General features: G+C 41.4%; 1 protein-coding gene across 4 annotated transcripts in view; it reads right to left on the reverse strand.

Annotated features, from left to right (window-relative positions):
• The window catches only part of atat1 (alpha tubulin acetyltransferase 1), a 46062-nt gene extending 25484 nt beyond the window's left edge, over positions 1 to 20578 (reverse strand). Inside the window, exons 1-8 of one of the 4 annotated variants that reach the window (XR_012599556.1) lie at positions 20134 to 20578; positions 19442 to 19502; positions 17821 to 17912; positions 17640 to 17697; positions 17424 to 17537; positions 16093 to 16194; positions 8127 to 8172; positions 6688 to 6733 (exon numbers count right to left, since the gene is read on the reverse strand). Coding sequence is in view for 3 of the 4 variants with exons in the window: in XM_074687356.1 (XP_074543457.1) it covers positions 6688 to 6733; positions 8127 to 8172; positions 16093 to 16194; positions 17424 to 17537; positions 17640 to 17697; positions 17821 to 17912; positions 19442 to 19502; positions 20134 to 20225 (611 nt within the window). In the remaining variant the exon portion in view is untranslated. The remainder of the gene's footprint in view (positions 1 to 6687; positions 6734 to 8126; positions 8173 to 16092; positions 16195 to 17423; positions 17538 to 17639; positions 17698 to 17820; positions 17913 to 19441; positions 19503 to 20133) is intronic. The other 3 variants (XM_074687356.1, XM_074687355.1, XM_074687357.1) reach the window with 3 other exon arrangements.
• Positions 20579 to 25595: the final 5017 nt, after the last annotated feature.

Here is a 25595-nt window from a genome sequence, read left to right on the forward strand (position 1 = left end):
GGGCAGACCAGACACAACTCCCAGTGGGGAGGGGCCCCATGAGGAAACACTGGAGCTAAAAACTAAAAGATTAAAACAGCCAATAGTGATAAAATGTCTAGAAATGAAAGGCTTTAGACAATGTAAAAGTAATCAAATGCACAAGACTTAAAATAATATGAATAGAAATAAAAATGAAATACAATAAAAATCATAAAAGGAAAATGAATGAGTCCATGACTGAAGTCCTACAAAGTCTCAGACTATAATCCTATAGGGTCCCTGGTTACAATCCTAAAAGGAATCTGACCATGGTCCCAAAGAGTTCCTGACTATGTTCCCACAGAGTCCCTGACTTTGATTCTACAAAGTAAAGGGCTACGGTCCTACAGAGTCCCTGACCATCGTCTGTCAGTATCTGTGACTTTGGCACACACACACTTTGTGGCTCTAATCCTGCAGAGTCCCTAACTATGGTTATACAGACTCCCTGACTATGATCCTGTCCCTGTTGTAACCTGGGTGGGAAAAACCCCTCTGTTCTCACTCCTCTCCTATTACATGATAACGTCAGCGGGTCACATGACTGAGCGCAGCCGGTCGGAATAAGATATTAAGCACATACTGGAACATACAGGGAGGGGAGGTTTGTGAACCATGCTGACTGAATCCGAGGCTGCAGGTATATCTTACCTTAAAAGTTGTTTGTGTGCTGTCTCAACCGTTAAAACCTTCTAAAATAACAGAGTGTACATTACACTACAGGAGGCTGACTCTGAGCCCGACATCGGAGCATTTCTTTCTCAAGTTAATCCTCGAACAATCCATGAACGGTGAGTCGCGCTAACTAGTAGCTTAGCTCCTCATTCAATGTTGCTGGCACAGTAGCATCGCCGTTTCCGTTGTTTAACATGGAACGGTTGGCCTGGGATTTGATGCCTATTTCTCTAAATGTGTTAAACTGATTTAATGCTCTGTATGTTGAGACCCTGTTACATTGTTTCATGTCTGTTAGTACAGTGTAAAGGAGGGTTGATGCTGTTTGAACCGTAACACTTGAAGCTGTTGGTTGTGTCTAGTCCTATGCATCTTTATGCACTGAAGTGCTACTAGGAACGACTTCATGTAGTAAATTACTGTCTATTTGAATTATGATACATCTGGTTATCATGTATTGAGATATTTTTGTAAGAAAAGTCACTGTGTTTAATGATGCAACCTGCATTGTTTATGGTGCAGAAACTGTGTGTGCACACAAAGATTTTATACTGGTCCTGTTCTTGTTTTGATCCAGGCCAGGATGATGGCAAGCTAAAAGAAGCTTGAATCCATAAACCCAGTTACAAACTGTTATTCATCTCAACATCAGCTGCTTTGTCCTCCTGCTGTCGAAGGACTCTCATCTCATCTCATCTCTGTGGACCAATCCTCCTGCTCTGGTCGGGCTGGTAGGAGGCTTCCTTGCAGCCACCCTTTTCTTTTCCTAACATAGTTAAGACTTTCCCTCAACTGGCACTTTGAGCAGCCACATTTGCACTCTGCACTTTCCCCCATTGACTTGTTTCACTCCCTTCTACCCAAGGACCCAATTGCTGCTCTGTGCCAAGTTAAAGGGGAGCTGCTATAACCTGATCTATTAACTGAACTATAAACTGAACTACAAACTGAGCTACAAGCTGAACTATAAGCTGAACTACAAACCAAACTTTTACATATGGCTTCCTGGAGAAACTTAAATGAACGAAAGAACTGAATTATTGAATTGTTATTTTTTGTGAATGACTGGTCATTTTTTCTGTAATTGTTTGTTCATGAATGTTGTAATTATTGTAAATAATATATTATCTTTCTTCAATTGCAACCTCACAACTCCGACTCTCCCTCTCCACTCCCAGAGTCTAACTTATAGCTTCTGATTTAGCCCAGATCTTTTTTAGTACCCACACTGTGCTAAAAGTAAGGAGACACATATGCTACACTGTAGTCTTACAAAGTCCCCAAATATAATCCTACAGAGGCAATGACTATAATCCCAAAGAGTCTCTGACTATAGTCCTACTGAGTCCCTGACTGTAGTCTACAAAGTCCCTAACTATGGCTCTATGGGGTCCCTGACTACGGTCCTACGGAGTACCTTACTACGGCCCTACACAGTCCCTGTTTTTGATCCTACAGAGTCCCTGACTATGATCCTACAGAGTCTCAAACAATGACTCTACAGGGCCTCTGACTATGTTCTCAACAAGGTCAATGAGCATAGTCATAGAAAGTCCCAGACTATCATCCTAAAGGGTCCCTGCCTACAATCCTAAAAGGGCTCTGACTTTGGTCCCAAAGAGTGCCTGACTAGCCATGGTTACATGATGAGTTTTTTTGTCTTTTCAAATGGAATCTTTCTGAATGACTTTTCTGAAAACAGTAGTATACATGGAAAGGAATATTTCAATCTCTGGTCTACATGCGCTGCTATAATCAAACAGAAAAGTCAATGGGGCATGCGCAGAAAAATGTAAACATCACGAGATTTATCAAGGAACGTCTCTAGTTGTATCTTACGTCAAATTTGAGCATGTGCCGAAAGAACACACCCTGACAACTTTCCATTTGAGTCGATAAATGATACCTTAATTGGTTTGGGGAAAGGAATATTCCACTCCCGTGAAACCGATTGAATGTCTATTTCGATTGGCACTTTTCTTTCCAAATGAGGTGTATACAAAGGTTAAATTCTTTCCATTTGAGTAAATATACCGAATGCAAGCAGAATTTTTGGGTCTATGTAGACTTGGCTACTGTGATCCGACAGGGCACTTGACTATGATCCTACAGAGGCCCTGAATATGATCCCACAGAGCCCCTGACTTTGATTCTACAAAGTAAAGGGCTATGGTCCTACAGAGTCCCTGACCGTAGTCTGTCAGCGTCTGTGACTTTGGCACACACAGTTCCTGGTTATAATCCTTCAGAGTTCCTAACTACGGTCCTACAGAGTCCTTGATTATGGCCCTACAGAGCCCCTGACCATAGTCTGTAAGAGTCCCTGACAGAAGTACTACAGAGTCCGTGACTATTGCCCTTAAGACTCCCTGACCATGGTCCTACAGAGTGCCTGATTGTGGCCCTAAAGAATCCCTGACCATGGTGCTACAGAGTGCCTAACTGTGGCCGTTCACAGTCCCCGATTATGATCATACAGAGTGTCTGACTTTGCAACTGATGGTGACGAGGAAATAGACGCTAACAGGGACAGACGGTACCAAATTCGAAGGCTATTTTCTCTGCCTACAAGAACTACAATCAAAAAGTAATACCACAGTTTAAGAGTACGATACATAAAATATTTTTTAAGTGCATTAAGTCTTCGGAAATAAAAACATTTATCTGGACCTAACTAACTGGTCATGTGTCCTTCCGCGCAGCGCTAGTGCGCTCCGTCCCCCCTCCTCCTTTCAGCTGTAGGGAATGTAAACAAGCTATGCTTCGAGCGCTGGTTTTAGCCTCGTGTAAGTTTGATCAAGTATGGTAATTCTTTTGTTTGTACTCTAAGGATTGTGAGGCAGCGTAGGAAATTCAAAATGAGTGACTATGACAGCGACGAAGAAGTTTTATTCACTTTGGAACCAAAAGGATACCTGTATGAACCGAAGTAGCTACACAGAAGAGGAGCTGCTACAGATGGCGACTGAAAGGAATACAGAGGAAACATCTGCAGACACTGGACATCAAGATAGAGTTGGAAATACTCAGTGGTGTAAATGTCTGAGCTGTGACTCAATGCCCACGGATGCTGAGTGTTACTGCTGTCACTAGTGGAACTTGGTTACAGACACTCTTCAGGATTTGTCTGAGGACACTGCTGGCTCTCAAGCCGTCTGTGTAACTCATCACACAGATTTCCCTGCTCTTCTGAAATCTGGAGTGTCCTGTAACAGCAACAACAACAACAACAGTCGTGGGAGCAGTAACACTCAGCATCTTGATGTCCAGTGTCCATGGATGTTTCCTCTGTATTCCTTTCAGTCGCCATCTGTAGCAGCTCTTCTTCTGTGTAGCTACTCTGGCTCATACAGGTATCCTTTTGGCTCCAAAGTGAATAAAACTTCTTCGTCGCTGTCATAGTCACTCATTTTGAATTTCCTACGCTGCCTCACAATCCTTAGACAAACAAAAGAATTACCATACTTGATCAAACTTACACGAGGCTAAAACCAGCGCCCTAAGCATAGCTTGTTGACATTCCCTACAGCTGAAAGGAGGAGGGGGGACGGAGCGCACTAGGGCTGCGCGGAAGGACACATGACCAGTTAGTTAGGTCCAGATAAATGTTTATATTTCCGAAGACTTAATGCACTTAAAAAATATTTTATGTATCATACTCTTAAACTGTGGTATTACTTTTTGATTTTAGTTCTTGTAGGCAGAGAAAATAGCCTTTGAATTTGGTACGGTCTGTCCCTGTTAGGGCCTATTTCCTCGTCACTATCGATTACAGTCTGTGTCTTACTGAGGGAGAGGAGACACCTTTCTACTGTATCTAATGTCCTTAGTGGTCACATAGAGCTCATACAACCCCACTTCAAAAAACTGAACTATCCCTTTAATCCTACTGGGCTCGGGGCAATGGTCTTACGTAGTATACACACACACACACACACACACACACACACACACACACACACACACACACACACACACACACACACACACACTCACATAACATATGAGAAGGGTCAGCTGACAGGCAGGTGTTCTCCAGTCAGGTAATCTGATCCAAGGGGGGCTGATGGCCAGATCACACCATGTGTTAACTCCGACAGATCGGAGCCCTCTGGACCAGTCAAACAAGACTTTGGTTTCTGCTGGATGCCGGAGCAACGATGCATCAATGTGCACAGAACAGATCAAACGGGACAGGAAGCCAGAGGATCAACCAGATGTCAGTCAGACTTGTTCCATTCCTCCCAGCAGGTTAAGCTAAACCATGATAGCAACAGATCAACAAACCGAAACCTGCTCCAGGGCAAGTTTGTTTCAGTAAGCTGGATCTAAAAACGGTAAATGGTAAATGGTCCAGTACTTGTGTGTATATAGCGTTTTTCTTGTCTCTCGGACCACTCAAAGCGCTTTACACTGCTTGTCTTATTCACCCAATCTCACCACATTTACACGCTGATGGTAGAGGGATTTCTAAGGAGAAACTGACAGCGGGAGCAGTGGGCTTCAGTGTCTTGCTCAAGGACACTTCGGCCAGTGACTGCAGAAGCTGGAATCGAACCCCCATCCTTCTGATTGAGAAGCGGCCCAAGTTCAGACACACCCCAGCTTCCTTCCTGAGAGATCCATTAAGGAGCAAAAATCCGAGACACATTTTGTTGGAAAAGACTGATCTGGGCTCACCAAGATCCTTCATTTTCTGACGATTTACTGTTTTGGTCGCCAAGTTATTGCATCAGCTGATAGGGCTATTAGTGTTGTGTGTGAAAGAGTAACACAGTGCCCCCCCCCCCCCCCCCCCCCCCACACACACACACACCAAAAAAGCGAAAAAAAGCTGTAACTGAAAAAGGACAGTAAGCAAAAAAGAAAAAAAAGGGAGATCAAGTGAGAAAAACATTGAAACTTTCATTGATCAAACAGTGACATTAAATAAATGAAATATGATTTGAATTCAAAAACATTAGAATGCAAAAATGTATAAAAATGAAACGATATAAAAATGTTGATGTGCCTGTGTTTTACTTAAGCAAAACGTTATCAATGCCATGCCCTGTTTTGATGCCACTGTAACTTTTTTTTTAATACATGTTTTTTTTTTTAAATATGCGACACAGGTTCCCATTGCTCCTAAGTCAGCTTTAGTCTCTCAGGAAAGGAGCTGCCTTTGTTTTAACGTTTTTTTTTAAGTGTGTGGGGGGGTCTTTCAATCAGGCTTCCTGAGGTAAATGTGTCCTAGAGTGAAAAAGTTCACTCATGATAGAAAGTAATTAATCGCTCGTTGGGCTACAAGGTTGCCCGCTCCCTTTTCAGGTCGAGCTGGCACGCCCATCGCTCACTTCTGGATCCAATTAACCAGACTGATTCAGCCTGATTCAGCCATGGAGGAAAAGACTTAGCCAACCTTCTATCATCCCATTCATTCAATCAGGCTTAAAGGACTTTGGTTCAGGTTTATGAACCACGATCAAGGAATGGGGCCCTGATGGTTTTTATCTTGACTTCAAAAACAAACTGACATAATGAGTGGAGCCAGACCAGTAGTCAACAGGTTTGAAGTTTTACAGCCTGACATGAGCCAAGGTCATGAACTCTTGGGTCTGTGATTCTAGCTGTCTGAAGGCCCTGATTTAGGCTGAACTGAACACACAAGCGGTTTGAGAGGATGGATGAGAGAAAACACGCAGTTAACACACACCGGAGCAGAAACAGAAAGGTCACGGATCTGGTGTGAGTCCTGTGTGAGGGAGTGGGGTGGTCTGAGGGGTCTACAGGCTGTAGTTCTCTGTGGTTACAGTTATAGCTTGGGTCAGCTGACTTACATGGTTACCGTGCAGGCACAGAAGCAGGTGATAGGAGGAGGAGGTGAGGCTAAAGATTTAGGAGCTTCTTTAACATGTTCATTACCACAGATTAACACAGAGCTTGTTAAAGAGACATGGATCTTTATGGGACGGGGTTAGAGGGGGGGGAGAAAAAAAAAGAAGTTCTTACTAATATCCGATCATCCCCTGATCCGTCAGAGGAGGGCAGACACAGCCTGGGAGAGTGCATGAGCACACAGTGGAATAAAGACATGTCAGGATCTGCTGGGAGCTAGGGATCTTACAGCTCTAAGGAGCAAAACCTGGACACTGTGCGGAACTGGAGAGCTCAGAAGCAACAAGAAGGTTGAAGGCATGGTTTAAGGAAAGGATGAAGGCTTGGCTAAAAAATGGATGAAGGCATGTTAAAGAAGAAAAAAGGCATTGCTAAAGAAAGGATGAATGCATGGCTTAAAGGGAGGATAAAGGCATTGCTTAAACAAGTGATGAATTAGGGGTATAAGAAATGATGGCTTAAAAAAAGAGTAAAGGCTTAGCTGAAAGAAAGGATGAAGGCATGGTTAACAGACAGAATGAACACATGGCTTAAAGAAAGGATGAAGGTATGGTTTAAAGTAAGGATGGAGGCTTGGCTAAAGTAAGGATGTAGGCATGGTTCAAAGAAAGGATAAAGGGATGGTTGAAAGAAGGAATTAAGGCATGGTAAAAAGAAAAGATAAAAGCTTAATTAAAAAAGAAGATAAGGACATGGTTAAAAGAAACAATAAAGGCATGGTAAAAAGAAAAATTAAAAACACAGTTAAAGATAGAATGAAGTCCTGGCTTAAAAAGGATGGAGGCATTGCTTAAACAAAAGGTGTAGGCATGGTTTAAAGAAAGGATAGAGGCATGGTTTAAAGAAAGGATAGAGGCATGGTTTAAAGAAAGGATAGAGGCATGGTTTAAAGAAAGGATAGAGGCATGGTTTAAAGAAAGGATAGAGTCATGGTTTAAAGAAAGGATAGAGTCATTGTATAAAGAAAGGATAGAGTCATGGTTTAAAGAAAGGATAGAGTCATGGTTTAAAGAAAGGATAGAGGCATGGTTTAAGGAAAGGATAGAGGCATGGTTTAAAGAAAGGATAGAGGCATGGTTTAAAGAAAGGATAGAGTCATTGTATAAAGAAAGGATAGAGGCATGGTTTAAAGAAAGGATAGAGTCATGGTTTAAAGAAAGGATAGAGTCATTGTATAAAGAAAGGATAGAGTCATGGTTTAAAGAAAGGATAGAGGCATGGTTTAAAGAAAGGATAGAGGCATGGTTTAAAGGAAAGGATAGAGGCATGGTTTAAAGAAAGTATGAAGGCTAGGCTAAAGAAAGGATGAAGGCCTGTCTTACAGAAAGGATAAGGGCATGGTTAAAAAAAATGATGAAGAGCCCAAAGAATGCAGCCAGTCCAGGTTAATGGAGTTGTACACAGCATCACAAAGAGATCCAGGGCTGATAGAGAAATACCAAACACTGCCCATATTCTTACTTTCACTCTTTCACTCACCCCAGAAATAGGAGGCTGGGGGGTGGGGGGTCACAACAGTTAAATAAATACCAAAGTTGAGAGAAGAAAAGTACCTGATCTGTTGAGGAAGAATCCTTCAAACACCACAAAGTTATTCACCTGTGTGGAAAATACCCACAGACACACAAACACACAGCAGAAACACAAGAAACAAGGTATGAGTAAGATTTAACTATGAAGAAGCAGAGATAACACCAGAAATACCCTGATCCACATCCCCTCCCCTTACCCCCCACAGGAAGCAGTCTGCCTGTTTACCCTGTGGTAAAACTTCCACATAGCTTCAGAGGTAGCTGGGTAATGAGCAAGAGGATGGAAAGCACATGACTGTTTGGCTGGTATATCATATAACCACCTGCTGACTACACAATGCCCCCTCCTGGTCAGGTGAGTGGATTAGTACTGACCCAGTTCAGGCACTGTAGATAAGCCATGTATGAGTCAGAGGGCATTCAGTCAGGTCAAAGCATTGCTGTCCATCACTTAATGTTTATGTTTCATGGTACTTTCCATTCTTTTTGTTTGTTCAATAATAAAACTGGCAGGGGCTTTTATGACAGAGCAGGAAATTGGATAAAAACAATGATACTTAATGCTAGGTGCGCAGAGAGAAGATCTTAAGGCCTTGAACAGCATCTTCCTGAGCTGGGAACAAGGTACTGGTTTTAATGTAGTTCTTCATTTTGTGTCTATGTGAAAAGTAGAATAACAGCAGCATCCAGAATTAAAGCTGGATGTTTGGAGAAGCTGTGTTAAATTCTCTGATCCGTTTAAGAGCACTTTGGACATTTTTAAAAACCCTTCAGGGGCAAATCACTTTGACTGCAGCTGATTACTTAGACCTCAGCTTTATCGCTTTGACTTCAGCCAAATCTTTTTTTGGTCAAGGTTTTATTTATTGTTTTTAACAATTATATGAAAACCAACATGTATACATCAGGTTTCAGTTAGAGGTGTCCCAGTCCGATATTGATGTCGGATATCTGTCCGATATCAGCAAAAAAACAAGTATCGGTATCGTATCGGAATGCATCTAAAATCTCTGATAAAAGCAGTTTCTGTTGCCCATTGGTTAATAATAAATGGGTCAGTTTTTCCTCAAACCTACTGTTGCTAACTACTGTTCTTTGTTTGAATAATATCACTTAATCAAGCCTTTTCTAACATGTCAGACATACCACAAAATAAGTAATAAAAGTATGTATGTTTAATGTTGATATCATATCGGATTAATATCGGTATCGGCCAATACTCAATGCTGTAGTATTGGTATCATATCGGAAGTGAAAATGTGATATTGGGACATCCCTAGTTTCAGTATAAGCAGTGAAAAACAGCTCCAACAGAGCCCCTTTCCCCAATGTACTAGACTTGTAGTCAAGACTGCCTCAGCCGAGACCAAGACACTACCAAGACCAGAAGGTAACGAGACCAAGACAAGACCAAGACCAAGATTAAGACCGAGACAGAAAAAGCCAAGACCAAGACTTAGTCAAACCGAGACCAAGACCAAGACCAAGACCAAAAGAAGAAAAAAAGAAAAAAAAAACAGTCTAGAGGTCGAGTTAATATTACACCATAATCTGCATGAGTTGAAGAGCTAAAGCACCACCCTGGGGTTCAGCTGCATGGTATAAATATAAAATTGTATTATATCAGTACAGAGACAGTGAATGTCTTGTGTGTGAACTGTGAATTAATGTGTTCGTCGTGGCATGGCTGCGTCCCAGTTCAGGCAGGAGGCATATACTCAACAATTCTATACTTGCCAGATGCTGGAGCAGTGATGTGTTAATTTAACAAAAAGCAGATGGAGGGAGACAGGAAGTTGTGCGCTGACACCACCCAAAAATGCCCAGTGTCTTTTTAAATAATCATATTCAACATATTAAACAAGGTGAAGATATTTATCAAGTTAGGTAGAGCTACGCTTTAAAACCTGACAAGAAGCTAACTTTGTCAGTTTGTCGAATAGTTTAGCAGCTGTCTACATTTCTCTCTACTCACAGCCCATTGCTCTGAGACGTGTCTGTAACGTGTAACGTTACTGAATCCTGGTTCTGTCCTACCAGAGCTCATCTACCAACTCCAGCCTCACCAATCAGAGCTAACGTAACCTCACTTTTCATTTTATTGAGAGACTCTCAAGTTTGAACAGACCACTGCAGAATAACTGCTGACTGTGGGTTGGAGGAAACATTAGCACAAAGTTTAACCAGTGTTTGAGCCGATACTCTATCTCTCCGGTTCATCTTTCTTCTGCTCTTCTGTCAATTTTCTGTCTGATAGTTTGGCTCCAGTGTCCACCATCACTACAAAATCAATCACAGAAATCGTTTTCAGCAGAGAAAAACACAGACCTCTCTTCTCTCTATTGAACTCCGTCAGCTAGCGTGGTGTTGTCATAAAGACTTCAACATTCTGTAAATCAATCCGGTCCTGTCCGACCAAAAAGGGAAGCTGAGAAATAGCATTTGGAAATAAGCCATGTTGATGCTGATAGTCTCACTGTCCCTTTAATTTGCTTTCTTTTGTTTTAATGATAGTTATCATCATTATTATTATTATTATTATTATTATTATTATTATTATTATTATTATTATTATTATTATTATTATCATTTATTTATTTATTTGTGTAATTGGTTAAAGCTGTATCCTTTCAATCCTGTATTTTTAATAAATTCATAGCGAGTGCCCTGGTCGAGGCACCCCATTCTAAAATATCTGGACACACCCCTGCACGTCAGCGCAAATCTCTCTGCAGGTACGTTATGTTGCTTCGCTCATCAAAAGATAGATTTATGCTGAACAGATGGTTCAACTCGTTGATTAGAGGGAGTTACAAAGCAAAATGGGACTTTACTTTCCCTAGGTAAGAGTCAAACAACTCCCCAAGCATGCAACGCGTCTCTCTCGCTCTCTCTCTCTCTCTAGCTGCAAGCACAACTACAAATAATCCGGCAGTTAACTAATTACACCATGAAAGAGGCGCAGGTGCAGATTGCATCATATTTAAAGGGAACCTCCTTGAAAACACCATCAAACAGAGTCGAATTGCACTTGCCTACCACTGATAAGCAGCAATAAACCTGGCGAGCGGTAACATGTGACTGAGAGAAGATCAAGAAAAACATTTTTTAGCCTGAGAAATGGAGATTTTATTCCAAGAATACACATGGATGAACAGAGGCCTATATCACAAAGCAGGATTAGTGTCTTAGCGAGATAACTTGAAGGTTAACTCCTGATTACCGAGAGCACGAAGCCAGTTCTTTTTTTACCAGAGTAGATCATCATGATGACCTACTCCTAACGGCTATCCTGCTCTCACACAACTTGAGGGACGAATTCATAGCGTTCCCAGGATGAATGAGGAGGACATGGAGCCAGTTACCTGTGATAGGTAGTTGATTCTGAACAAAAGATGAAGGAATTCTAGCGCAGATTTTGTCAATGAAATGTACACACAGCAGTATATCACCACTTTTTTGGGAACATTTTAGGGGAAGCTGAGCTTCCCTTGTCTTAGAGCAATCACCACTGCTTGAAACAGACTCATTAGACGTGATGATGTTCTTGTATTTGTTTTTTATCTGCTCCCATGTTCTTCTAACTCCAGAAGGATTACATCTGGGAGAATGACGTGATAATTGGAAAACGTGCAAGTCATTTGCACAGTAGCATTTATTATTTTATGAGATTTAGAAGTGTGATCACTATCATACTGAGCCACTGATGAGTAACTTAAGCATTTACAGAGTCCGCTATGCGTTGCCATGCATTTTGCCTGCATTTTGCCTGCATTTTTTCAACGTTGGTACAAACTGTACAGTCTGTAGGGATGGATACCAAATTAGGTACTGTTATAGGTGCCGACCGAATTCTGTCAAAAGTACCGTGAACCATGTTTAGGTACCTCAATGCATCCTTGTGACTGTGAGGGAGTGGAAAAGTAGGCGATTTTCCATGCTGGACATGAACACAGCATTGCAAGTTAATATATTTAAGAATAAATATGTAAGAAAATAAAAATTATGATTAAAACCATTTAAACACAAAAAAGTAACAAAAATTGGTATCTTGAGTACCGATACCGAATGCCAGGTACTGGGCATCGGTACCATATCATTCCAAATGTGAAAGGTACCATCCCTAACAATCCGTTATCCCCGCTGATGGCTTGTCAAGCAAATGGACCATGATCTTTTATTAAGGAATAAACAAGCCTGACAGACCTTTTAGAGGGTGGATTATTTTTCATAATAGAGTCTAGGAGAGATATAGTTGGTTTAGATGGAAAAGAGGAAAAAGATGTTGAGATAAAATTATGCGTTTGAAGATATCTAAAGAACTTTGGGGAATATTGAACTTCGATAATAGCCGATCAAAAGATCCAAAAAGAGTTGATAATAAACATATTTTCTATTGTCGTGGCTCCTCCTTTAACACACATGTCAAAGGTTTTGTCCATAATTGATTGTCTTAATCGGTGGTTTTTCGTTATGAGAGAATAGATTAAAATGTCTTTCAGAGAAAAAATTCTTCTGAATTTTGTCAATACCTTAAAAGAGTGTTTTATAACCAGTTTTGAAGAGTACTAGGATATAGGATCAGGTAATGGAAATTTTGTACTGAGTAATGCACCTAGAGAAGTAAAGTCACAGGATAAATTTTCCAACTGTAGCCATTTGGGGACTGTATTCAAATCTGGGGATTCTTTGCAGTAAAGTATATTCCTCGTGTTAGTGGCCCAGTAGTAGAAATGAAAGTTAGGGAGGGAAAAACCACCATTTTGACGATGGCACTGTTACATGTTTTTACTTTTTTTAGGCTTTTTCTTATTCCAAATAAACTGTCATATTAGTTTGTCTTTTGACATGAAGAAAGACTTTGACACAGGAATACCTTGAAAACATATAAAAATTTGGGCAGATCCCGAGATTTAAGTCACAAACTAACGTCAAATCTCCTGTAACTTTTTAAAAGTGAGGACATTTATCAGATGGAGCTCATTTAAGCTTACGCTGCACCATCTCACCAGCAGCACTCACCCAGAGCAGAGGAGGGGAGGAGGAGGAGGAGAGGAGAGGAGCGCATAGAGAGAAGAGAAACTGGTCACAGATGTGAGGAGCTGTAGAAACAATATTTAAACCTCCTAATATACAAACACTTATCAGAGGTTGATGTAAAAAGTTCACTCTGGAAATACTGTAAACCAATAAACAAATCTGATGTATAGTCCAGTGTAATTTATATATGATGTTTTCCTCTTTGTGACGCATTTCTTGAAGGATACAACTTCAAAAAATGTATGATTATACCACAGGGTGACATAGTCCAGAAAGTATGGTACTTACTTTATTACTGAAAAGTAACTGTTGTAAATAAATATTTAAGCTGACAGTGTTTCTTGCTATTTTTTTCAGTTCAGTTATTTATCTTTTCATCTAACCTTAAAGCAACAACTTTCATTAAATTCAATAATAAACTACTGACTTAATGACTTTGTCTTAATAGACTGCATATTTTTATATAATTGTTTTGTTTAATATAATTGTTTTGTTGCTAGGCGCTGCCCCACTCTCTCATCTTTGTCCATTTCTTGTAATTTTTTTCGTCTCTTTTTTCATCATCTTTGTATTTGGAGTGGATCATTACTTTGTATGGTTCATTTGTTGGTCATGGACACCAAACTTTTTGTGGCTTCAGTGATATTTTTACTACTTTTCTCCTGTGTTTGTCTGGAGATCCTACATGTAACCATGGCTGCATTGTTTACATGCGAAATTAGCTGTTAGCAGCCTGTAGCATGTCAATGCTAACTAGTGTAGGGCTTGATGATTTCCCTCAAGGTGAGGAGGAGGAGTTGAGGACAACGTGCTGGTTCTCGGGTGTGAGCTGGGAGGTGACGACGTGGACCTGTCCTTCCATCCATCGTTGTTGGTAATGTGGGATCTATCTCCAGTGGGATGGACGAGCTAGCTGTGCTAACCCAGCAGCAGAGGGGCTGCTGGAGGGCAGAGTGGCATCGTGCTGTTCACGGACGTGGCTGATGGAGCTGACATCTGACGCCGGTGCCACATTGGAGGAGCTTCGCCTGCTGTGAGCAGACAGGATCCAGGAGACAGAGACTGAACAGACTGCTGGGGAGGCTCAGTCCTGGACCCTGTGGAGGTGGAGACTGACTGGGCTGGAGAGTGGGGAACGGGATGTCGTCATCTATTTTCTTGTGGACCTTTTTGCACTTTCTATACACTTTCTTACTTTTGTTTTCTTGATTGCTGCTGTGACTCCTGAATTTCCCCTCTGGGATAAATAAAGTATTTTCTGTTCTATTCTATAAAAGAACAACCTTACACACAACTGTTTCAAAATGAAATACCCGATAAAGAGCCATAGCTTTAAAGATATATGTAGTCTTGATTTGAGAGTAAACAGGGGACATTTACATTTAAAAAGGTTTTTAATCTAGTTCAAGTAAACTTCTGCATGTCATTGTCGGCTTTACATAATTATTCAACAACAAAATTGTGGCTGGTGAAAATGCTGAGTGGTAGTAACTCTGGGAAACCACTAGCCACAGTGGCTGGTGAGCAAAAAAGTTAATGCCAAGCCCTGTCAATGGCAGCAGTATGGCATTCACTTTTAACGACAGCATGATTTCCCACAATTTGTTTAAGTACAGTTTTTTCAAACTTGGTAAAGTTCTTTGAGCTCTTTCTTCTGGCTTCACTCATGTTTGGTGACATAATTCCCTTCAGCAAAGCTGCCCTCAATTCCTTTCCAGGTTTTTGTAATCACCGTTAGGCTAACGGGCTGTGCTTCCACTTAGGCTAATGAGAATTGATGCAGGTATTGTCACTGAAGCTTACTCCGGGACTTCATAGTCTGGGAGTAACTCAAACAAATGTAAGCTATGCTCATGCAAGCTACTTAAATGACTCAGCTTTGCTGGTCTGACTTAGGCCTACTCCTGGTTTAATATAAGCCTTGTTTGTGAAACTGGGCCTAGATGAGCTGCGATCTCAATCAGGTGACATAGCACAGTTCATATCTCCACCTAAAACAAGATAGTGTAGATCCATGTTTGGAAGTTGGGAGAAAAACTTTGTTAAAAAGGAGCTTTTGTCCCTGTGTGGGACATAAACATTAGCTAGGGTGACTGTTGTATTGTATAGTCTGCCAACCACAGCTATGCACCAACTTGAGGAGGGGACGTTTTTATTGTCAAGAATGGATGCCCCTGTAGACTTACAGTGAAAATTTGGATGATAGGACTGACCAATCCATCCTCCTCTGAGTCTAGAATGGCCAAAAACACCCAAATGTGTTTCCTGAAATAGGCTATACCTACAATAAGTTTTTCCAAGTGAGATAATATTTTTTTGTGTTTAAGAGGGTGGTTTAAGGATTTCACATTCCAGCTGATAAAGGTTACATCGCAACCAGCCGGTCCACATGGAAAGTTTAGTGTTGCCATCTTATGTCTTATGTAGTCTTGGTTATAGACTGTGCCTCAAGTATTTTTGACAGGAAAGGCAGTAGTGAGACAGGCCTGTAATTTTCAACCTGGGCTGGGTTGAGATTAAGTTTCTTGAGCAGTGGGGTGACCTGAGCTTGTTTAAAAGCTGTGGGGAAGAGCCCAGATTCATGGAGGAATTGACTATATGTGTGATTGCAGGACTGATTATGGGTAAGATGGTCTGCAGGATACTGGCAGGTATAGGATCGAGAGGACAGGTTGTAGGTTTGGAGTTTAGAGTCTTTGGGCATCTGCTTCACATTAAAGTCTTAGCTTGGTCCTGTTTTTAGGAATATTTCTGTCTAATATAAGCACTAAAGTCCTGATATGATCATTGGCCCTCTCTTGCTTTTTTCAAAGGACCAAAAGTGAGAGCCTCAGAGCAGCCCGGGGAGCACAGAGGGTCTAAATATAACCAGAGGATGTGGAGCAATCAGAAGAAGTGAGGCACAGAGGAGTGTGAGGACGATGACGATGAAGAGGACAGATTGTACCTGAGGGACACTGGGAGTCAGACAGTAATGCTTCGCCAGGAAGGACAAGAGCTTAGGGGAGGGACGATCGTAAGCCATCTGGACCGGCTCCAGACTCTTATGCTGCAAAGAAGACCAAAACATGAATGTCGATCAATACAACTTCCAGATTTCACATGCATCCATCATATTTATGGCAGATTATATGAAGTTATCTGAGATGAACCGTGTGTAAATATGTCTTTGTCATGATATCTCATACATAACACTGAATCCAGCACCCAATAATACCACATTTATATAAATATTGCAAATAACTTTTAATTGTTATGCTTTGGCAGCAATGCTTTTCCATTAATGCCAATAAAGCTTTCTGAGTCCTGAATCTTGAGAGACAGTGAGAGGGATGGGGACAGAGATGGGAAGAGAAGCAGAGAGAAATGATCTTTTCTAAAACACAGTTATCAGGTCACACTGAAAAGAATTTGAAGTAATCTTTTCTTTAAAAAAAAGGAAAGTTTTTCACTCACATATTCAAAGTAAGCTTAGCTTAGGAGAATCTTCAGTAAATTTTACCCACATAGTTTTTTGTTTGTTTTTTTCAAAAGACAAACTCAGGTAACATTTACTATTATTTATCAATTCAGTACTGTCTATGCTCCGATCAAAATCCTGTCCCTGTGGTGGTACAATAAAGGTAACTGAAAAAGAAGAGCCCAATTAATCTCTTTACACTTCATTTTTAAACTGGCCAACCAAGCCTAGCTCATTAAAACATTTCATTTGTTGATGTATTAAACATAAATCATGAATCTTTAAAGGTTTGTAGCATAATCCATGGAGCACAGATGGCCCATCTATACAGCACTGCACAAACAGCCAGTCTGTGCAGCACAGACAGCTGATCCGTGCAGTAGGGCTGGGCGATTATGGTAAAAATAAGAATCCCGATTATTTTAAGTGATATTGAAATCACGATTAATATACACAATTATTCATTTATTCAAAAACTTCAGTAAACACAACTTTAAAGAACCAGCAAGTGGCACATACAGTATTATTGATACACATAAGTCACACACACTCGCTGTGGCTGCACATGGAACACAGAAGAGCTATGAAGCACAGGAACTTGCATACATCTACACTGTGTGGCATATTAATTGTTTTTCTTCGATTATATCGTTTTTATGTTTGTCAGATGGCAAAATTGAAATCACGATTAAAATCCGATAAATTGTCCAGCCCTACCGTGCAGTATAAACAGACAGTACATGCAGCACACCTGACAAAGACCTGTACACCTGATGACATCATCAGACCCTTAGGTGACCTCAAGATATTAAATTTACCTTCAGCATGAAGTCAAAGAGCTCCAGCCCGTAGCCATGTCTCTGCAGGTTCTCTGATATGTAGAAATCCAACACACAGAGCGGCTCCGCCTCTATGTGCACCCCCTGTCTATCCTGAGAGGTGTTACAACATGCAGAAGGTTGGCCCAATCGGAGCTACAGGAGGACAGTCAGCTGATTCAAAGTTCACAACATGACAGTAAGGATGCCACTCACCAGCAGGAACAATTTCTTATAGCCCACTTTAAGGAAGCCAACAGCCACCCCTCGGCCTCTGTGTGGGAGAGTGTGTAAGAGTGTGTGTGTGTAAAGTTAGTGAGTCACACTGTGAATACAGCCTCATCATGATCTGAGTGATAAGAGCTGAGCTGCTGTCAGAAGGAATAAACACATTTACCCATTGCTCTCTCCATCTTTAAGCAGGTAGAGCTGATGTCTCTGAGTCTGCAGCTTTGAAGCACTGGTGATCGGAGACGTGAGCTGCTGAGCCTGCAGAGAGAGAGGAAGAGTCACTGAGAGGGTATGGGAGAAAGAGAGAGATGTTAAACATTATGTTTGTGTGCATGCTTTATTTGTCACACATAGTTCATACACTCAGAAACATGCTGATGAGCATGTTAGCCCTGCTGTGAACAGCTAGCTGTGTGTGCACACCTGACTGTTTGCTTGTTCACTGTGTATCACACACTGGTTTATCTGTGGGGTCTCTTTTTGAAGCAGTGGCTGTCCTGACGAGGAGACAGCTGTCCTTTGAACTCACCTGGTAAGTTTATACACCTGTTCAGCTTCTCAAGTCACTCTGACACAAAATGAAATCTGTGTGTCAGATAAAAAACAAACTTTGATTCCCCTGTCACACAAAACACACACACACACGCACACACTAAATCTGAGCAGTAATCTGATCTGACTTTATTAAGTTAGTTCTTGTTGATGCTCCAATCCTTACTGAGTCCACATGTCAGGACAAATATGCTGACAAACGCATACACGCATGCACACATGCACACACACACACACAAACACACACACACACACACACACACACACACACACACACACACACACACACACACACACACACACACACACACACACACACACACACACACACACACACACACACACACACACACAACTCTGATGACTCAGCACATTTCCAGTTTACCCACTGCTGACGTGGCGCTCCTGTTAAGGGTCACTCATCATAATCGGCCCCTGTTTAATAACACGTAAACTGTGCTGGGAGGGTCCAGAGCGCTCAGATCAAACTGACAGAGTCTTCATGCTGATCTCAATCCTTCAACCACAGAAAGGAGGATTTAGTATGATGCTGCAACTGAGGGTCGGTCTGATGAAAGAGCTGCTCAAAGAAACTCCAGCGCTGCTTGCTACTGTGGCTCTCAGGGAGGAAGTGACAGGATAAAGTCTCTTCAGGCCTGACCTAGAGTGAGGATGTGTGAGTGTGGAGATGATCACTGATTGGAGCCAGAAGAGCTCTGTGTTTGCGTTGTGCTGCTAGGTTTGTGTAGGATAGAAATCAAGCCCAGGTCGAAAGCACATTCCAGGTGTGCTGTCTCTTTTATATCAGGGTTTGACTTTATGTGTCCTCTGGGGGGAGTTCAGGAGAGACGGGAAAGCAGCACAGGCCCTGTAATCAGACCCCATGCTGGGGTTGTGGATCAGTCAGTTCAGAGGTACATATGCACCACTGAACCACAGAAGCCTGCACTCATACACTGGAAGCTTCTGTAGCCATTTCCTGTGTGCCCTGGTACCTTTTAAACCTGACAGAGCTGATCTGAATCTCTAAATGGTTTTGTGGATAAACTGTCATGCAGCAGCACCAAACAATCTGTGAATCAGATGTATTTAGGACAGTCATCAAACTGAGAGCCTCCAGCTAATCCATAGTGTTCAAATAAGACGCAGATTAGATGAGCCCTCAAAAACAGGCTCAGGCAGGGTTGGAGTCCACATCAGGTGAAAATCAAAGTCCTGCTGGTCCAAAGACTCACCTTAGCAGAAGCTCTTCCCAGTTCATCTATGACAGTAGCGATGTGGGCCTGAAGATCTGGACTACAAAGACACACACATGAGGTAAAAAGGTCAGATCTCACAGAATGAAGCAAGACAGCTGGAAGGAACATTACTTCACACTCTATGCACTACCAGCCTGCAGAAGAACTACAGACTGCACTTAGTCTGCCTGTGGCTTGCACTTAGTCTGCCTACAGGCAGCATACATTCTGCATAAAGACTAAAACAGACTTTATATAGTCTGCACACAGTTTGTGTACAGTTTGCATACAGTCTGCATACAGCCTGCAATCAGACTGCATAAGGTCTGTACATTGTCTGCATACAGTCTGCATTGTCTGCATACAGTCTGCATACAGTCTGTGTAGTCTTCACTGCCTGCTGTGTGTCAGGGTCTGTTGATAGTTGGGTACTCTTCCAGTGTCCCTCTCTGGATGTAAAGGCTGTTAGTTGCTGCTTTTAGAACATAACACATAAACACCTAAGGTTATTATTGTGGGTATTTGCTCACTGTGATTCTGTGCCCTTTGACCTCCAGCCCACACACACACTGCTTTACAACAAGGAACTAAACAATATCTGCATACCAATCAAGCCAGCCCCCTTAGACACGCCCCTGGTGGCAGGTTCACAGAAACATGCATACAGTACAACATGAGCTCCAACTCACCGTCCGGCTGATTTCCGACCTGCTACAAGGCTCTGATCCAGAACCGAGACTCTCTCAGAGAATAACTGGTTAATATCAAAGGGGAATTCCATGATCTCGCAAATAGGTTAATACCAGGCTTACAGGAGGTACCACAGCAGGTACCCCAGGAGGTGCCACAGGACAAAACACTCAGGCTCAGCTAGGCTAACTCAGAGAGCTAACACACTGTGGGCTAAATATCTAAGTAACGTGGTCGTCTCCAAGGCGCTAGAAATACAGTTAGCATGCTGCTAATAGCTAATGGATAGCATTAGCTCACCATTACACTGTCCAAAATAAATAAGGCTGTGTGAGGTCCAGTATTTATTCTATCACTGCAGCTCCATTGTGTCTCTAAACTGGAGTCACTCCCCGGCAACGAACACCGTAATTACTCCAACAGACACGAACGTCAATCACAAGTGGCTATGCTGCACACGTCACGGTAATGATGAACATATCTCAACATACTAATGAGTTAAACTAAAAAGCCGAACAAAGCTAGAAGAGGGGTTTGTCTGAGATCATATTTGAATTTGCATGTATTCTTTACTTTAATTTCCACTTGAGCATTTAGTGCAAGGTTCACGGTAAAAAAAGAGTAAAGAATGGAGACAGCTCTGCAGTACTGTCACTTCTGATACGAACAGGCATACAAATAATAATAATAATAATAATAATAATAATAATAATAATAATAATAATAATAATAATAATAATAATAATAATAATCAACACAAATAGCCCGTGGTAAAAGGATTGGCAGAATTGTATTTTAATTTTTGTTAATACTGATGTTATTTACAGCCTTTCTTGTGCTGAATGATTTTATTGAATTGAATAGGCGGATGATTTTCTTTGGTTGCTTGTACTCACTAAATATCACTCTCATGTTACAGGTGGTTACACCTGTTCTGGAGATAAGATTCAAGAAGCTTTACTATCTTATTAGCACACGTTTGCACGTGAGCAGCTGGAAATTTCACCCTCAAGGGGGGTATTGCACAAAAGTTGGATAAAGACATCCAGGACAAATGAGCAGGTGCGGCTTGATCCTTGCAGGCGCTTTCCTGATTAACTGGTTGCATGTTTGCCAAGCCAGGATGAACTGAAGCGGCTGGTGCTCGAGTGCGCAGGGACCGTCTGCAAGTTGCAGCACCGAAAAATTACGATACATTAATATTTAATAACTTCACCCAGGAAAGGTGAAGTATCATCAAAATCATTTTACTAGAAGATGATCTCACGTTTTTCATATCACATTTATAATATTTGAAAATAATACTTAAAAATTATTTACGAGATTTTTTTTAAAGAGATTATAAATAGCCCAGTGTTCAATAAAAATCCCTTTTGTATGGTGTAGTGTGAAAATAGTTCAGTAATGAAGAAATGTCCAACTGCACTCTGAACTATACCGTATTGCTTTGAGTAAAAGGCTTTCATGTAATTGAAGTGTTTTTTTTGTTTTGTTTTGTTTTGTGTTTGTTTTTCAATTAAAACTGGTAACATTAAAACTGCTAAAGCTAAAAATGTTTAATCTTAACACACATGAACAATGTTCTTTAGATCACACTACAATTACAGGATAAGTTATGTGTGCATGAATGTAATTTAAGTGATTTTTTTTCCTTAAAATTGGCAATAAAACAATTAATAAAAACGAAAAAAAGTTTTAGTGATACAAAACCCACAGCACACATAAATTATCTCCTCTACATCATACTACACAATATACACATATATTGGTTATGTATACATACATGTAATTGAGTGATTTTTATACTTAAAAATAGTAATAAAAGAGGTAATAACTACTAAATTACTTATTGTATTGCCACCAAACTCAAAGCACACATGAATTATCTCCTCTAGATCATGCTACAACACATATATTGGTTATATATGCATAAATGTAATTGAGTGATTTTTGTACTGAAAAAATAGTAACAAAATGTGTAATAACAAATAAATTGCTTGTTGTCTTGCCTCCAAGCTCACAGAGCACATTACTCTCCTGTAGATCAAACCTCAATTCTAAGTTTGGTCATGTACGCATAATTGTAACTGTAGTGATTTTAATTTCTGTAAAACTACTGATAAATGTGTAATTACAATAAAATTTCTTTTTTTTTGACACCACACTCAAAGCACACATAAATCAACTTCTCAAGATCATACTACAACTCTTATATTATCAACAAATGCATAAATGTAATTTTAGTGATTATTTATCCTTAAAACTAGTAATTTACATTTTTAATAACTACTAAAATACTAGTTGTATTACACATAATTTTTATCCTCTATGTGTTGTGTCTAAACAGAATAACAGTGTGGGAAATATGAATTTATCATCCTAAAAAACAACAGGAGAGGACTGGTTCACTCACAAGGCTTCTTTATTCAGTCCAGGCGAAAAGTGCAGCTTTACAGAGTTCACACCCTTGTTCTTAGCACCCCAAAAACACACCGTTGCCCTCTACTGGCATTTATATGACACAACCTGGCATCCAAAACAACACTTGAATAACTGCTCATCATGCTTTCCTTTTAATACACCATTGCCTGTAGACTTTAACTTACAACTTTATCATCATTATTATAATTCAAGTTTTACACTTTCTTGGAAGAACATTTCCCAAACAAAGAAATCTGAATAACACAAAACTTTTTAGCCAAATGATTTATATGCCCATTTTTGTTTCACAAAAAAAAATCCACTACAAGTCCAAACATAAAGGAGGGCGCACATTTCTTTTTGAACGCTCCTTGTGTCCTAAACTGGATGGACTTTTCCAAACTCTGTCATGCTCCTCCGAGCTCTAAGAGTCCTTAAGGGGTCGTTCAGTAACAGTGTCCCTGTCTGGCACATCCTCTTCTGGATGAACATGGTGTTCAGTTTCCTTCAATGTCTGTTACAGTCTGTTCAGTCCCATCAATTTTTTTGAATCCAACACATGTTCCATTGACAGTCACTGTAGGAGCCACACTTGGTCATGTTTCACTTGTCACATTAATTGCTTTCTTGTGTGCACGCCCTCCCCAGGTGAGGTGATAAGTGGGAAGGCAGAGCTCGCCGGGGAACAGAGAGAGAGAGAGACGGGAGAGAGAGCGCATATCGTCATTGACCGCAGGCCTTAAAGTGATACTCCGGGATGGAACAAGTTGGGTCCTATCACAAGGTTTAGGGCAGAAATGACCCCTACAGCAGTGTTTTTGTGCAGCAGAAGCCCAGAGCCCATCAAACACCCCCTCCCTGCTCCTCTGCCTGTTTTCTATGCATTCAGGTAGGGCCAATTTTTACTTGACCACAAACAAAAATAAACGGACTCCCACCGACAAAATCTGATATCAGTCTGCATTCACGCTTTATTTAGAGAATTTTCAGTGCGTTACATTCACTTAAAAACACCATTAAATAAGGCTTTGGTCCTCATCGTGTCGTAAAACAGCGCTACCTCCGCTGCAGAGCCACAGCTGGCTACGCAGGCACGCGGTGTGCCAGATATAAACAAACGCAGGTAGTCTGCCAGGACGAAGAGACACGATGAGAACTAGAGCCTTATTTAGCGTTGTTTTTGTGTGAAAGTAACGTGCTGAAAATTTTCTAAATAAAGCGTGAATGCAGACCGATAACAGATTTTTTCGGTGGGAGTCCGTTTATTTGTGTTTTTGGTCAAGTAAATATGGCTCCGTCTGAGTGCAGAGGAAACCGGCAGAGGAGCAGGGAGGGGGTGTTTGGTGCGAGCACTCTGGGCTTCTGCTGCACAAAAACTCTGCTGTAGGGGTAATTTCTGCCCTAAACCTTGTGATAGGACCCAGCTTGCTCCATCTCGGAGTATCACTTCAAGATTTATTTCCAGAAAGTTTAAGTGTATTTAAGTTACCTTTGGTCAGATGTACAATAAACTTTGATTTTCGTCTCCCGTACACACAATTTTAAATGGATCCTTTTTTGGAGAGGCCTGCGCGTTGAAATAAACTGCTCCTGTTTCTCCACGTGGTAAAATCAAACCCTGGAGAGGTTATTGGAAACCTTTTGTGTTATGTTTTTTTTTGTTTTTTGAATTTTGCCACTTCAGTCACCATATATGTAACAAGACCCAATACATCTGTAATCACACCATCCAACCACTTCTCCCCTCCTCTGTAGTTTTTTGCAAGCACCGCCTGCCCCACAGAGAAAGACCTGAGTCTCTTTTTTGCTACTACCTGGCCTGAGACACCTTCTGGCTGGAAAAACTGTGATACATCTGGTCTTACCAAGGACAATCTAGTACCGACCTGTCTTGTTAGAAACAGTTCTGCCGGAGTTTTCTTGGCAGTTGTGCGTGGCATGTTTCTGTAACTTAACAAGAAGTTAGCGATACAGTGCTGCAATGACATACCACCAGCTGCTCTGCTCTTTGCCAAAGACTTTTTAGAGTTTTGGACTAAATGTTCAGCCAAGCCATTTGAGGCTGGGCAATGAGCTGGCGGTTTGATGTGGTTGACTGCATTTAGGAGAAAGGACTCAAAGTCCCCTGAAGTAAACTGAGGACCGTTGTCTGTTACAACCTCTTTAGGCAGATCATATGAGGCAAAAAGATTTCTCAAAACTTCAATAGTTTTACTGGCTGTCGTGGTCGGCATATAACCTATTTTAGACCACCGCTCATATGCATCCGTAACAACTAGAAATATCTGTTGGTTTACTTCAGCAAAATCAAGGTGTATTCTTGCCCAGGGACCCTCTGCCCATTTCCATGTGTGTGCAGGTGCTGTGGCAGGCATGCTACGCTGCTGCTTATGTCACACACACACCAAACTTCAATAAAATCCATGCACTAGAAAAGGTTAAAACTGGCCCGTCACATCCCCCCATGGCTTACGTTTGGCAGTCTCTGCAACAGTTCTTAGTCTCTGTAGTGGGGAGGCAGCACCCCTCGGTTTGGCCTGGCTGACCGCCTCACCGGTTCCTCAGCTATATGGACTGCTTCAACAGGGGGGGGCAGGTACACAAAACAGTCTTGGAACTTCCCCTGTTCCCCTTTCATCCCTCTGCTGGGTGGTAGCTGCTGGGGAAGGCAGAGGGCCAGTACACAGTCTGAGGGAGTTCCTATGCAGAACCTTATCTCTTCCCCCTTGCTCTGGCCTCACCCTGTACACCAGTAAGTGTTCCCTACAGCCTCTAATACAACATGGGGGACAGGGTCCTAGCTACTGTGTAATTTGCCTTGTACCTGCCTGTTCCTATTTTTAGTCCACACACGTTCACCGGTCAGTCGTGGGGTAGCGTCAGCTTTCCTGTCATAGCGCTGTTTACTCTGCTTAGCTGTTTTAGTCATCTTAGCTCGTGCTAGTTCATAAGCATAAACTAATTTCTGATGGTGGTCTTGTACACAGCCCTCCAACCCATAATTTGGTCTTGCCCTTATAACCCCCAACCCAATGTCTAA

This window comes from Halichoeres trimaculatus, unplaced genomic scaffold, assembly GCF_033239565.1.
Source record: "Halichoeres trimaculatus isolate MK-OKI-2021-1 unplaced genomic scaffold, fHalTri1.1 fHalTri1_scaffold_14, whole genome shotgun sequence".
NCBI lineage: Eukaryota > Metazoa > Chordata > Actinopteri > Labriformes > Labridae > Halichoeres > Halichoeres trimaculatus.